General features: G+C 39.2%; 1 protein-coding gene across 4 annotated transcripts in view; it reads right to left on the bottom strand.

Moving 5' to 3' along the window:
* Positions 1-16,007, bottom strand: part of AKAP9 (A-kinase anchoring protein 9) — a 142,514-nt gene that overhangs the window by 88,275 nt on the left and 38,232 nt on the right. For all 4 annotated transcript variants that reach the window (XM_054991883.1, XM_054991881.1, XM_054991882.1 and 1 more), the window contains exons 9-16: positions 13,320-13,530; positions 8,140-8,219; positions 6,858-6,963; positions 6,451-6,548; positions 4,708-4,810; positions 3,499-3,697; positions 2,237-2,327; positions 1,315-1,389 (exon numbers count right to left, since the gene is read on the bottom strand). In XM_054991883.1, the coding sequence (XP_054847858.1) occupies positions 1,315-1,389; positions 2,237-2,327; positions 3,499-3,697; positions 4,708-4,810; positions 6,451-6,548; positions 6,858-6,963; positions 8,140-8,219; positions 13,320-13,530 (963 nt within the window). The remainder of the gene's footprint in view (positions 1-1,314; positions 1,390-2,236; positions 2,328-3,498; positions 3,698-4,707; positions 4,811-6,450; positions 6,549-6,857; positions 6,964-8,139; positions 8,220-13,319; positions 13,531-16,007) is intronic.

Consider the following 16,007-nt stretch of genomic DNA (forward strand, 5'->3'; position numbering starts at 1 on the left):
TACTGTTGAAATAATTTCCCAGTCTACATTAAACAACTATTCAGTAAAACACAATACTTGTTTCTTAATGGGTTTTTTTTGCATACCCAATGCAACTGGAACCAGACACTCTATAAAATGAATAAAGTAATGTACACAGAAGGCTCTGTGGCAATCAGTGAGGGACAAAATGTGGCCATGCACAAACAACAAAGACCTTACCTAGGTGAATCACAGGAATATATAAAAATAATGTCATTTGTCTTTACCTCAAAGAGGTGTCAACATTCCCATTCCCCTAATAAACAGACATAGAAATAATATGTAGATGTGTAACCCTCAAAACCTGGCAGACTGTACAGTACAGGAACAAGCCTTCACTCCACCTTGGAGATGTTGTACTTGTGGTTTGCAAACCACCAACTAACAGAAGAAAGGAAATGGGCAGAGGGGGTACAACTGCACACCTGATAGTAGACAACCCCAGTTTCTATGCTTCTACACACACAATCTTTTACACTGTTAGAATTGCCTCTTTTGCAATTTAAATAGAATTAAATACAGCCAACTGACTATGCCTGGGGAGACCCAGGTTCAAAACCTAGCTTGCCACGAAACCTTGATCCAGCATGTTTTCCTCACAGGTTGTCACAAAGATAAAATACAGGAGGGAAGACCCACATAAGCACTCTTTAACTCCTTGAAGGATGGGCAGGATAAAATTGAACTAAATAAAATGTGCACTAAAAGCACATTTAGAAGGGATTAATTAAAATCTGAATAAGGTAAATCCTCTGATAGCGTAATGTCTCTTACGGGAGGAAATGTATAAAACCATCAGAGTATGCATTCTGCTTTTATCTTGTTCCCAGTTTCAACAAGAACTCTTACATGCAGCTTGAGGAAGGAAGAGGGAATACTCTTCATAGAAGAGTACTTTATTGTTCAGGTTAAAAGGCAGGTGAATTTTAGCAATTCTGTACTATAAATAGAGACACGAAATTTCCTCCCCACTACTACTCTTCCCTCCTCCTAGCACTCCATTCATTTAACAGTCCAACTCCGATCTAATATTTGACCTTTCAAATTATGAAAGCAAGCCAACTATGTTTGTTTTCTATCTGCTCAGCTCCCTAATCTAGGTGCAGTTACTTCTGGATCTGTCAATTCAAACGTCATAACAATCCAGAGTTATACCACAATTAGCAAATCCTTTAAACCATGGTTTCCTATCCTAGTTTGTCAGCCAATAGCAAACCACAGTTATGCTTCCTTAATCACAGATTGGCAGAACACTTGAACTAAACCCTAATTATTGTTTTATTAACTCTGTACCTTCGCTATTTCTTCTACTAATTTTTCTTGATACTGTTTTTCCAGAAATTCAATCATGTCCACTTCATTAGAGGGCTACAAGAAAAGGAACAGCATCAGTTTAGATTTGTGTTTTAAAAGTTTTGCATTTTAAACTTTGCATGCAGCATGACTAAAGGAAAAGGTATGAGATCTGTAATTGTGTTAGTAATATTTCATTAATACCATGGTCATAGATCTAGAGGAGTTAGCTGTGTTAGTCTGTAGCTGCAAAATACTAAAGAGTCCAGTAGCACCTTTAAGACTAACCAACTTTATTGTAGCATAAGCTTTCGAGAACTACAGCTCCCTTCGTCAGATGCATCTGATGAAGAAAGCTATAGTTCTCGAAAGTTTATCTTACAATAAAGCTGGTTAGTCTTAAAGTTGCTACTGGACTCTTTACTATTAATACCATGGTGAGTTTTTAAATTAATATAATGGTAATTCAGTGATCCAATTTTTATAGGCAAGAGCCTACTTTTTCTCTTATGAACCAGATTACCAAACGCTCATGCTGCTTGTTTGGTTGGTGCTACAGGATTGTTGTTTTTGCTCCAGTTAAGTAATACACGTATTCTTTTGGAATTTATACTGACTTCCCTTTCCTAAGCAAAAATAAAAGTTATTTGGAGCAGCAAGGTATAACATAGCTTTATTCTTTGACTCTGACTTCTTTATCATAGGAACAGAGAGAGGGATCCTAATCTGCTTCAATTAAAAGTTAGTCTTTTTGCCATTTCTCAATTAAATTTGTACACATTTAAAACTGCTTTTTAAAACATTAAATTAAAAGATATGTATCTTACCACTTTGCTCAGGTAAGTGTGGAGCCTTCCCTAGAAATATTAAGACTGAAACACTGGAAATTATGCTGGAAAAAGTAATAATCCAGAAATAGTACCTCTGCTGCCGTGTCCACAATTTGCTGGAGACCATTTTCAGCATGCTTCCCTTTTTGTATTGTTTCATTTATCTGTGATTCCTTGGAAATACTAGAAAGAAAAATTAAATTAGAAATATAGAAGATAAATGTAAGTATTGGAAGAGAAACGTTAGAGGTCATATCCTTTAATAAATTATTATGTTGTTCCATTTTTTTAAAGCTCAGACAGGTAGTAATAGCTGTGCATTTTTAAGCATATTAGTGTCAGAAAGTAGACAGGATATTAAAATGTTAAAAAATTGACTACTCTTTTCTTAGACCCCCCCCCCCAAACTAGCACAAATAATGAGTGTTCAAAGAAACAGAAAAAAGATCAAGGAAAAAACGTACTCACTTTCAAAAGAACTGTACACCGGAACATACTAATACCTATATGTTATAACCCTTATCTAATATTTACTTTGAATCTTTTTTAGGATGGATGAGATGGCTTGACTCGATTAAGGAAGCTACGTTTACTAGTTTGTAAAATCTGAACAAGACTGTTAATGATAGGATGTTTTGAAGGTCCTTAATTCACAGGGTTGCCGTAAGTCAAAAGCAACTTGACAGCATATAACACACACGAAAGGATGGAGTAGAGATTTTTCTAATTCTAATGAATTTTTACATTATTCATCTGCACTGATAATGGTTTGACTTTACTGTAATTTTTTGCTCTGCTTGTAAGTGCAAAGCAATTAAACTGTTTAACTATTTACATATTCTTTTATTTATATATTTATGTATTCTTTACGTATTCATCCCTGATGAAGAGATAATTATTCAAAATGCATTTTGATTTACATACAAGAGACCAATTATTTATTCTTCTATCTGTGAGATTCTTGTTTCTTCCTCAAGTTTGTACATACTTGCTCCTTCTATTCACTGCATGTATGCAGAAAACAACTACATGAAGAACCTGGGCTTTGTTTGCCAAGCACGTTGTACCAAGGCATTATCCAACTGACATATAGAAGAGGCCCTAATATTTTGTTCTGAGAAGATTTTTAAGCATTTTTAGGGTTTCCCCCCATTCCATAGAAGTGAACACTGCAAAACTCCCCTCACACCATTCACTTGTTTAGAACAAGGTGACAATTTGGAAAACTCATGAAGTTGGAGTACATCCTCCCACCCGCCCCGCTCCAGCATACAACAAAATTATGAGGAGTAAAATTTCACTTTGGCCCTCAGTCAGTATGGAAAGAAATGGGAAGAGAAAAAAACCAAAGTACCTGAAACAGTCAAAGGGGACACCAGCATCCTGCAGTCTACTCTGTAAGTGAGCAATCTCTGTACTGCATCTTTCCTCAGTTTCTTTCAACTGCTGATGGTAATAGGATCGGAGGTGTTCAACTTCTTGAGCATGTTGTTCTTCAAGCTGAGATTTAAACTTCTCCATATCTTTCCAATGAGATGGCCTAACTTTGAGATCTATACACGAACAAATTCATAATCATGATAACACACAGTTTCTTTAATGAAAAAAGTAAAAGTAATATTATTACAGGACTGTGATACCTTAACAACAGAAATTATTCATTGAAGGCTCCTTCCCTCTTTCTAACACCTCACAGAAGACTAACTCAGTTACTATTGGTAACACAGGCAGCCACAAGAGTACAACTAAGGATTGTGAACAATGTGTTCAGCTCTGAACTACATCCAGCTTTTATGGTGCACACACAATTGCCAGCTCTGGAACAGCAACTGGGAGCACTGCTGCTGAGTACTAGATAGATAGTACTACCAGAAGTAACAACAAACATCACAGGACAGCACTGAAACCCGGCCCAGCCTCTTTTTGCTCTAAACAGCTCATTAGCCTTGTCATCATTACCCTAACCATACTTATGACTGGGCCAGAGAAGTACATATTTGTGCAAATACTGAAAAACACAACAGTGAAGGAAATGAAAGAACCCTAAAAATGTCACCTGATGATCCAGGAAGAATGGAATATTGGAGGGCAGCTAAGTATTAGTTAAAGGAGAAAAACTGGGGAGAGAAGCAATCAGCCTGCTCAATTGTAAGAGAGATCCTAGAGAGGACACAGTTGAGGGATTTCAAGCTTGTGCCTCCATCAACCTCCAGCTTTGAACTATATCTAATAGAAAAGTGATTGCCTGCATTAGTACAATGCAAGCAGAAAATCAGACCACCCACAAACAACCTAAGATTTCCACATATTTGAACAACAGTAACAGCAAAAAACCCATCCTAATGACAATTGTGCCAGGCGCATGGATTGTTGCGAGATACTGTGTATCAGTTAAAGGAAAAAAAGGACAAGGAAAGTAAGCTCCAAGCTTCTTAGAACTTGTTAGAGAATCCTGAAAAGAGAGATTTTTAGGGATGGGACAAAATTTTCAAAGTGTTCCATTCTCTCCCCTAAGCTTGTTCACTTCCATTACACAGTATTAACAATATGTACATTTCTTTACCAACAAGATCCTGAGATGGAATATGTAAGCATCCTAAGCTTTGCTGAAGACTACCAATTTCTCTTGCATCTTGGTCTGCACATGACGCCTTTAACTCTTCAACCTAGTAAAGTTAAACACAGCCAAAAAAATCCCCAATCAATACATAGTGTATGTCTTCTGAAATTGATGGCAAACTTACTTTCTTTCATTCTGTGGCATTATTTGTGAATATGAAATACAAATATACTTATACATATTTGTAAAAGTACTGATCATCAAACTCTTCCTAACTCTTAAAGTGCAAAATGAGTGTCAGTGAAGCTGAGAGCAGTACATTGTTGAAGATTTACTGTTCCTTCACTCAATCATCAACAAAAGGGAGAATGCAACCAAAAAATCAGAAGGAGATTGAGACTTGGAAGAGAAGCCGTGAGGGAACTACAACAGATCGTTAAAGGTAAGGATGTCTCTCTGGGGACAAAGATCAAGATAATCCAAACAATGGTATTCCCTATTACTGTGTATGGTTGTTGGACAATGAAGAGAGTTGACAGAAAGAAAACTGATTCATTTGAAATGTGGTGCTGGAAGAGAGTTTTGCAGTTACCATGGATGGCCAAAAAGACAAATAAATGGGTTCTAGATCGCATCAAGCCTGAATTCTCCCTAGAAGCTAAAATGACAAAACTGAAGTTATCATACTTCAGTCACATTATGAGAAAACAAGACTCTTTGGAAAAGTTACTAATGCTAGGAAAAGTTGAAGGCAGTAGGAAAAAAGGAAGACCCAAAGTGAGATGGCTGGACTCAATCAAAGAAAACTCATCCTCTAGTTTGCAAGGTCTGAGCAATGACAGGACGTTCTGGAGGCCTTTCATTCATAGAGTTGCCGTAGGTTGGAGACGACTTGACAGCACATAACACACACAATAATTCTTATATAGGTCTTCCTAAGGACAATGATTCCTATTATTTGGTTACTCCAAGGACCAAACTATCGAAACATTGAGGATCACAGAACTGTCAGCTTTCTAAATTCCTTCTGAAAGTAAGCAAGGAGAAAGGGGGAACTGGTATCTGTAAATATTTCCCAATGGAGTATCAGGGGAACAATTTATAGAAAAACAACACTGACAAGTAGGAGGGATGAAAAACCTTCTGTAAGCACTTTAGTCCCCAGTTCAAGCCTATGGTCTCATCCCTGCAGCTGCTTTTAGCATAAATTTAAAGACATGGGAGACATGATCAAATCTTTAATGTCTTGTCTAGTTTGTCTTAATTAGAAGATATAAAACTGCAATGTATTTGTTCTTATAATGAGCACAAGTTTGTTTTTAACATCGGTACATGATTTGGATCATCTAGTTATAATGCCTGTAATCCTACATACAATTAGGCTGAATTACAGGCATTATAACCAGATGATCCAAATCATGAATTCTTGTTAAAAAAAAAATTAAATGGTAGTTTAAGAGCTATCTTGATAACCCATTTTCTTGTAACTGTTCAGATGATTATCACATATTTAATCTCCTATCTGGGAATGAAATTTGCACCACTTGGGCTGTTGCCAGATGTGTTTCTGCTGTATTTAAAATGAAAACCCCAACATTAATTCAGTTAGGATAGTCAAGAAGCAACCCTATTGATATTTCAGCGAACTATGCTAAAGACAACAAGATATAAGCAGTGTAACTGTGCACATCTTTTTAAAATAATGACAGGATTATGTCTCATCTAGATTAATTAAAAGCTACCTACCTTTGTCATGTCTTTCAAAAACTGTGCATGATATTCCAGTAATCTATGGTATTCCTCCAATATCTTGCTCAGGATAGTTTGCAGAGTTCCCTCCAAAGCTAAATTGAAGAGAAGAATTTTAATTAATTTGTGTGTAGTTTGACCTTCACCCCTCCAATTATAATTTCTGAAGCTTCCTGATCACCATTTAATTTATCCCAAACTCTAGCAGATCTGTAACCATTCCCATGTCTTCCACTACCACACTCCCAAGACTACTAAAGAGAATTCTCCAATTTTTTTTCATAATCAGTTTCCATACTTGTTCATGCCTGATCTCTTGAGGGAGAAGCAAACCTCTTTAATGAAAAGGCTGCTGCCAAGAAGAGAAAAGGCAGTGATAGAAGATGTGTATATATTTGAGTTACCTTGAGCTTCAGCTCTAGACATTAAAACAGTGCTAGATTTCTGTCTCTCTCCAACATCATCTTCAAGAGCAGAGGAATGTTTTTCATGAAAAATGCTATACAGAGACTGTTACAAGGGGAAAAGATTTTAAAAGATATTAATACATATTACATTAATTCAATAATGTATCAGTTAAGCAGAGAGACAATAAGGCTATGAAAGGATTATCGCTTTTATTTCTAATGTGTGTAAGGATGCTGGGCAACTCTCAAAAGACTTCACTTCAGGAGTTAAAGTTCTTTATTGATGCCAGTTTCATGCTCTTATGCCATCCTTCCTAGGACTGGCGGCTACAGACAAGCCTAAAGCAGTTAAAGGTTTCCCACGATTCCTCCTATTTTCCCCTCCCTCCTTTTAACAGTCCTCAACTCTGCAAGCAGGAAACCAGGCAGTGGGACGCATAGACTTCTCAAAGACAGGCAGGTTCCCAGGCTAGGGAAAGATTACAGCAGGAATCAACAACTACTTCCCGTTCTCAGTTTCCCAGCCCAGTGACAGAATCACAGACAGAATCACTACAACAGCATCAGCTTCTACTGCAGGGGTATGACAGGTGATCCTGAGCACCTGACAATGTGAACTTGAAGGTAAAGGCAAGTAGGATTGCCAACTTCCTGGAGAAAAAAAGTCCCATCCCTTTGATAGATGCTTAATAGGATGTAATTTATCAGGTGATTTAGCTTATATCACTATGCTTTCAAAAGCTTCAGCTGCTGATTTCTACACATTAAGCCTCTAAAGTGACAGGTTTCTTTTCTAAAGTGACAGGTTTCTTTTCTCCCTGGCATACACTAATGTTCGAATAGGATCCGCCATACTCTACTGTTCCATTAGAGATAGTTTCAGGTAGGTAGCTGTGTTGGTCTGCAGTACAAGAGCAAGATTCAGGTCCAGAAGTAGTCTCAACTGTTTTTAAACTGATTTGCAAATGGTTTTTATATGTACTGGTCGCAGATTGTAACAATAAACTTGAACTTGAACAGGTCCAGAAGTACCTTAAACACCAGACTCAGAGCGTCCCTTGTCAGATATGGTGAAGGGAGTTCTGACTCTTGAAAGTTCCTTCCCTGGAAGTTGTTAGTCTTTAAGGTGCTACTGGACCCAAACCTTACATTCTTTCGCTATCTCCACCTTACTCTAAAGGCTGACTAGGTAACAGCATGGTATAATTAAACTATTTAAAAATTTAGAACAGATATAAAATGTAGACTTTCAATTATCCTGCAGAAAAATGTTTCTTACCTGATTGAGTTTAGAGCATTCTTCAGCTACTGTCCTGCTAAACCCTTCTAGACGCATAGACATAGATTGGCCTTCTTCATCTGCAAAGAAAAACTAGCACTGAAATTTGGTTTATAATACTATATTTTCTATTATTTCAGGAAAGGGACCAATATAGAAATACTTGCAGTCAGCTTTTTAACAGCCATTTGCTGCGACAGAACACAAAATATAAACGTTGTAAAAACTACACTGTACGTAAAAAAAAATATTACAACAAACAAAATCACAAAATGGCAATGACAACACTGGAAATAAGCTTTTGGTCTACCATAATCATAAAAACCTTTGCAGCATTATGTTTTTGCCAACACAAAACTGACTCTGTTCTGTGTTATCACCTTCTTTCTATTATCAAGTAAGTAATCTAATTTGTCCTCAGTTTCAGCCTAGTCCACAAGTACCCAGCATGACAGCCTCCACCTAGTATTAGTACAAATGAGGCAGCAGAAAAATATAAAGTGAAATAAACTCTTTCAACATCTTCCCTACAAATACAGTAGCGCTCATTGAAAGGAATGAGATAGTAACCCACTCATCAAAAGACTGCTATTGGCAAATTTTGAATCATAAGTTATTCAAATGATTTTGTCAAAAGTTTAGAAGGATCCAATTTTTAAAAGATTAAAATCTGTGATTAAATTTAATCACAATATACCATGGCACCACCTTCGAAATCGATGTCAACAAAAGATAACACTGAATGCAAGAATTGCTTACTTCACTCTGGCATTTCACCAGAGGTCTTGTTAACTGACTATGCTGAAAACTGAACCCAGGAGGCTCCACATGCTCTATCACTGAGAATCAAGCTATGCATGATCTCCAACAAGTTGGATCTGTGGAGTTTTTTGCCCCGTCCCTCCACCCCTCAACTGTTTCAGCTCAGGAAAAAAACATGGGGAAGAGGCAGAAGCCCCTTCCTCTGTCCTGTGGTCCAAACAGAATCTGCCCTCGCAGGTTTTTAATATGCAGCTTGATCAAGTAGCTTGACCCTCAGCCATGGTTCCTCCCCAGTCATACAAAATCCCTGCACATCACTACGAGAAGGTTAAAAAAAATCCCAAGACCAACAAAGAACTCCAGCATTACAATTTAACAGGATCAGCAGCAACTTCAACTGGATTCTCCCAAACTACTTAATAATGTAAGGGCCAAGGTTCACAGCAGTGTCTGCCTTTTGCTCTAGCACCTACCATTCTACTTTATTTTACAGCAGATTTTTTTATTCATGCCATAGTGGCCCAAGATACAACAGCCATTCGAGCATGAGAAAAACATGAAGAGGATTCTAAAATGGAAGAATATATAATTGAAAACAAGAGAATGTGGTTGTCACATTTGGATTCTACCCTTCTTCCAACAAGCTCAGAAGAAAGTACACCTAGTATACAAGAAAATGCATGCCGAATACACTAAAGCTGGATTACCCAGAAGCACTCACTGTAAAGTTCTTTTCTCTACTAACCACAATGAGCAGGTTCATGAATCTCACCTGGGCCTCGAAGATCAGATACAGAACTCTGCTTGGCCGAAACAACCATGGTCATCCTGACCTGGTCCAGATTAGCAATAAAAGGACACTCAAGTGATTCAAACTGGCTTCAAATTAAAACTTTACAAGTGGGGGACCCCCAAGGATTTGTGGGGGTCATTACATTTTCCCCTCCCCTATCATTTTTCTTTTCTTTCCCTTCCCCCAAAGCCTTTTCCTGCTTCCTTTTTTCCTTCCCACTCACCTTTGTCTGCCCTCCCTGTCTTCACCTTTCCCCTTCTTCCTGCAGCAGCCTCTCTCCTATGGCCCAGTTGCATGGTGGGGAACCTGGAAGGACTTATAGGGAATGATGAAGTACCTCCCTAAATTCCCCTTCCCCACACTATTTCCTCTTTCCTCCTGGCAGCCTACATTTTCCTATGTCTTTCTCTCCTTCAGACCTACCAAACAACTTACCTTCTATCTGCCCCTATCTTCACCTATATTAATTTACTTCCTTAATATACTGCATTTTTCCACAATGGGAACCTAAAGCAGCTTACATCATTCTCTTTGCCTCTGTATTTTCCTCAGAGCAACCCTAAGAGGTTGGGCCGAGAGTGTTTCTGGATCAAAGTCACCCCGTGAGCTTCCACAGCTGAGTGGTGATTCAAACCTGGGTCTCCCAGATCATACTCAGAAACTCTAACCACAATGTTACACTGACTTTTGTTGGGGGGCTGCTGCTGAACAGTAGCAAGCAGCTAGACCTGGGTGAGTCATGCAACACATGTGTTAATCAAGTTGTACGGTGGTTGCTTCTGGGCCTTGTCCCAAGTCCTCCCTAAAAGGCCAAAACAGCTCTGGAAAGGGCCCTGTCACCCTCCACCTTTTAATGACAGAAATCAAGCCTGGAATACTGGCTAAACTGTTATGGTTGCCTAGCAACTGCCACTGAGGGGATATGATTAAAGATATGCCACTCCTTTTATCGTTTTGGGTTTTTTTAAACCCCCAATGTATTTTTTATTTAGATTTCAGATATTTCTGCAAACCTGGGGCATTTTTAGGTGTGTGGGAAGATCTGTCTCGTCTAAGGATTAATCTCCAGATTTAAGCATACACGTAAGAGGGCCACTTGGCTATTATTAAAACCTTATACATGGACAGAATGCTTAATCACTACATGATACCCTCATGTAGTGATGCTTAATCATTACATGACACCCCCAGAAAAAAACACTGCAAAATAAAGAACCTAAAGCAGCTTAAATGTGCACATCTAAGACATCCAACAACTGTTTTCTCTCTTCATGGTTCTTTGTCCCGTACAATAGTACTGGGTACATAAATTCTGACATATAATCAAGACTACAAGTATATGTTCCCGCAAGTCTGGAACTTCCCTTTTCCCCAGATGAAGTGGCTGCAGAGAGCTTTTTCTAGTAAGTTCAGCTTGCACATTCCTGAGCATATTAACTCCTTTTTTCTTTACAATTTGTATTATAATAGCATCAACACAATTACTTTAACATTTACTCACCTCCCATCTGCTTTATGAGGCAATCTGCTTTTATAAAAGTCCATAACCTCAACTGGTAGCTTACCTTTTAAACTACCAATTCGAAACCATACAGAGTTTGTGGGATTAGCAAATTTATATTAGTAAAGACTATGGATTAATCATATAGCCATAATATTAAGATAGCAAGAAGCATAAGATGGATTCTTTATGTTTTAAAGTAACTGGTCTCTGCTCTTTGGCCACCCCCCCCCCTTCTCCCTGGCTGTACATGGAAAGAGAGAATGTCTAGCCTTGAAGATAGATAACTGGACATTCCCGAGGACATCTGAAAAGGCAAAGACAAAGACAAAGGGAGAATTATAAATTCCACCCCCCTCCCCTTTGGAGAAGAGAGTTTGTGTAGAAAAGTAACCAGTTGTGGAATGGAAGATGCTACTATGGAGACCAGGATAGGATGGCAAATGATGTTGTCGCGAGACTGAAAGGTGGACAATAGTCCAATCTAAAGGTGTAAAGGAGATCAGGTGCCTTATTTTAAATGTGACTTTCGTTTCTCCAAAATGTTGTCACAATCCCTTAAAAGTAACATGTGCTCCTTTGTTCTGGGGTACACTCTGAGCTCATCTTGAAGCCTATGCCCTAAATTTGCAAATATACTTTTTTTACATCAGCCCTTGTCTGTCTCGTCTCTTTTGCTCAGCGAATCGGAGGGGCAAAGGGGAGGCACTTTTGTGCAACAGATTTCTGGCACCCCAGACGGGACATCTCCAGCGTATCCTAGCTTTGACTGCGGAGTAAGGACTCAGCTGACGACTCGAGACTACGTGCGCACACCTTCCCATCTTGGGATTTCTCTGGCCTTTCAGCGGAGCCCGTACAAGCGGCGAGCTGGGCGCTGTGAGAGTCCCTTTAGAGACAGCCAACGGCTAAAAGCACCGCTCTCAGAGTGAAGCAAAACCGGTGAGTGCCTCCGGGGCTTGCTTAAAAGGAAAAGGGAAGTGTGAAAGCGCTTGGGAAAAAGGTGCCACCTCTGAAAATCCGATAGTTAGCCTCCTGAAGGAGCTGCGGTGAGAGGTTCGAGCAATGGGAACTAGTGAAAGTAAAATTCCTAGGGGAAAGCCCCTAGACTGTGTGGCTAGAAACTGGGAAATGATTGTTGGAGGACCTGAGGGGTTAACAGAAGAGCCACTAGAGCAGTTGATTTATTTGTCCACACGACAATAGCCAGTTTATGATTTGTATAATGGGAAACCTTGGCCAGCATATGGGACGTTTGATTTAGCCACTGTGAAGTTGACTATAGAAACTTCTGACTGAGGAGACTAGAATATTCTAATATATTACCAGAAATATGATCAAGACAAGCCTAGGAATGATCCTGCAGGTCTGGAGCTTCCTCCCTTTCCACAATACCTACCTATTCTGGCGAACACAGCTACTAGTATGGGCTGAGCAGGAAACGCTCCCTTTTTGCAAAAAGAGTGTAGGTAGCACGGGTGGCCACAGATATCCATCCAGGACAGCACAACCACAACTTTGGGTGGAGCAGTATTCTATAGAACTAGCCCATAACTCAGGCATCTGCCTGACAGCCAAAGGAGTTCTCTCTTACAATAGAATCTTAAGATAAGGCAAAAGGATAGTTAGCCCTAGCAAGTCACTGCCTGACTATCACAGCTGTTTTGAGTAATCAGACAGACTCGGGTATAATCAGACATGAGTTGTTAGGACAACGGAGACAGCAGGGTAACCCCTTGTAATTCTGCAGAGAATGTACAGGCTCCACAATCACCTCCTACTAAGGTAGAAAGATAAATCCACAGGACTGTAAGCATTTTGGTAGAAAGTATGAGACTTGAATCAAAAAGAGACCTGCCCTGGAAAAACAAGACAAACAGCCACCATATGCTGCAATGTTTTTCTTCCCTGCTTTCGCCCACTACAATCACTGTTAAGCTTCCAAGATGGAATCACCGACATATTTGTTCGTACCCTCAAAAATAAATTTCAGGAACAGTAATACTTATATAAATAACATACATTAAAATTAAAGGAACATAATCTGCCAGACAAAATTTTAAAATCCTCATAAACCTTCCCCCCACCCCGTCTCAGAAAATTCTCTCCCTTTTAGTGGTTTACCTGGTGTTTGACCTTCCATGGCTTGGTAATCCTGCTGGTTTTTCTTGAGTTCAAACAGCTCTTGTGCATGATGAACCTGGAGCTCCTCCTTAAGAGCAGAAAGTGCATTCTCCTTTTCATTCTCCATGTATTCACGTACTTGGTCCACATGAGCTGAATAAACCAGAGACAGACAAATGCGCTGGGCCTCCATCTGCAGCTTTAAATCATTCTGAGTAAAAGTTGACACAATGTAAGTCTTTTAGAAATCTCTTATTTTATGATTAATTGCTTTAATAGAGCTAAAAAAACCCAGACTGTTGCATTATTTTTCAATCCATCCACATAAAATAAAAATTTGGCTCCCATTAGTTCCTCTGCAGAACGCCCCCCACCAGCCAGCCTCAACACTACAGTACAATACTTGCCAATCACATTTCCTTTGAGAAAATTTAATCATAATCACTAGTTGTAGCATTTATTTATCAGGAGAATTGCTGGCCTTCCACTAGCTTTCAAAGACCCTTCACAGGGAGGGGGACCTTTGGAACAAATCTCATGCTTAATCTGGAATGGAACTCTCTTCCAAGTCCTTTATGGACTGAATGAACAGGCTAAGTTCTTAGTTTATAAGCAAAAACAACCCTTCCAGGAGTCAAATAGTAAAATTAAGATACATTAAGGCAAAGATGAAGAAAATAGTATTTTCTCATGTTCCTGACATTTGAAACTCTTGCATGCAGAATGACACCACAGATATAGCCATACCAAAGATGTGATACCAGACCCAACATGCACAAATATAGGCACTGAGCCCCAGCAGCTGAAAAGTGGGACTCTGTGTCATCAGGAAGCAGTGTTGTATCTGTGAACATATTGGATCATACAGTATTTCATGCACCTGCTTCCAAAAGACACCATGCATACAGGAATTCCAAACATCTGAACCCAGAGAATGAGAATGAAGCGCATTTGGCTTGTAATTGATTTCATTACTCATTTGTTATTCACGTGTAAGCATTTACATTGTTGTTTTGCTGTGAATACTGGTACTACTAGTATTGTATAATAGTCTAATTATTTCAAGCCCAATTTTTTCATATAGTTGGACAGGGTGCAAATAACTGAAAATAGAGAGGAACACAATCCACTTTCATGCATCACATTCAATGGTAAGCTGAAATAAAAATGTTCAGTATCAGCAACTGTGTGCTTTACTGAAAACAGCAAATCATTTCCATATAACATCCAAGGAAACAAACAGAAGGGATCAAGTATTTCTGAAATTCCATTAACTGTGTACAATCAACTATCAAATTACATTTTGTTGTCTCCAAGGGTATTTTGGGGATATTTTTTACAAATGCCTGAACTTTTTTCACATATACTTCAAGTGAAATTGAAAACAAAAGATTTTACATTTTACCACATTTTCTGGAATATATAGGCTTTAATTCCATAGAAGAGCTTCCAAAAGAACACACACACACACACACACACAGATGAACCCACGAAGCACTGACTCCCAATGGAGGCAAAGGCCAAAAAGGCTCAAACAATAATGGAGTTTCCTCTTCTTCTGAACACCGAAGTACAGACCACTACACTAAATTGCTGTCAGAATGAACCTATGTTAATACTACTACTAGTAGCAGCAGCAGTTTGTGTTCCATGCAGAGTTGCCAACCTCCAGGTGGGGCCTGGAAATCTCCCAGAGTTACAACTGATCTCCAGACTACAGCTCAATTCCCCTGGAGAAAATGGCTGTTTTGGAGGGTGGACTCTATGACACTGCATACTGAGGAGGCCGTTTCCCTCTCCAGATCCTACTTTCACCATACTCCATCCTCAAATCTCCAGGAATTTTCCAAAAGTGGAGCTGGCAAGCTTGCTCCCAGGCTTGGGGGCAGAGATAATCTTACCAGTGGGACAGCCTGGTTAATTACTCAGAGCTCAGGGGAAACCCTGACAGTTGGTGGTGGTGGTATACTACCTACCAAAGAATTCATCAATTACATTACCAATGTATAGAAAGAAAAAAAATGGATAGTGTTTTCATTTATTTTAGTGCTGATAGCAAAAAATTCCAACAGGTACGAATTCCAAATATCTACCTGCCCTTTGCAAATGCAGTATTTTCACTCATACTAGTAGGTGATTTTGTTTAAAATGAATCTCATATATGATTAATCTAGCTAGTGCTATTTGTCAGTCTTAATTTTTTTTCCAAACATGACCCACACAACCATCTAAACTTGGTAAAATTTGGCCATTGTTTCCTAAGGAAAAATCAATCTAAGGGCTATTTGGTTGGCTGGGGAGGGGGTGTCATTTTTTAAACAAACTTCACCATCTCTGGTGTGATGTTGGTCCCCTTGCTTCACTTTTCCTCTGGGGGGATTCCATTCCCTTGTTTCAGTTTACTTCTGTTGGGTTTTGTCTGGGATGCACTCAGCTTGGATTTGAGAGTGTGCCTTGGCCATGGGAACCTTGCCCCAGCGAGTTTCTGCAGTGGAAATCAGCTTTGACTTTTTTCTCATAGGAAACAATGGAGTGGCTAGGGGCACCTTCTTTGGGGGCCCATAGAATTGGCCCCCAGGGTTCAATCTTCCTGAAACTCAAAGAGTCAGAAGTAGATCCCTGGCAAATTTGGTGAAGTTTGCTTGAACAGCGACCCTCCTCTCTGTCCACTGGATAGCACCCAGATTG

The sequence above is a fragment of the Eublepharis macularius genome, chromosome 11, assembly GCF_028583425.1.
Source record: "Eublepharis macularius isolate TG4126 chromosome 11, MPM_Emac_v1.0, whole genome shotgun sequence".
NCBI classification, from domain to species: domain Eukaryota; kingdom Metazoa; phylum Chordata; class Lepidosauria; order Squamata; family Eublepharidae; genus Eublepharis; species Eublepharis macularius.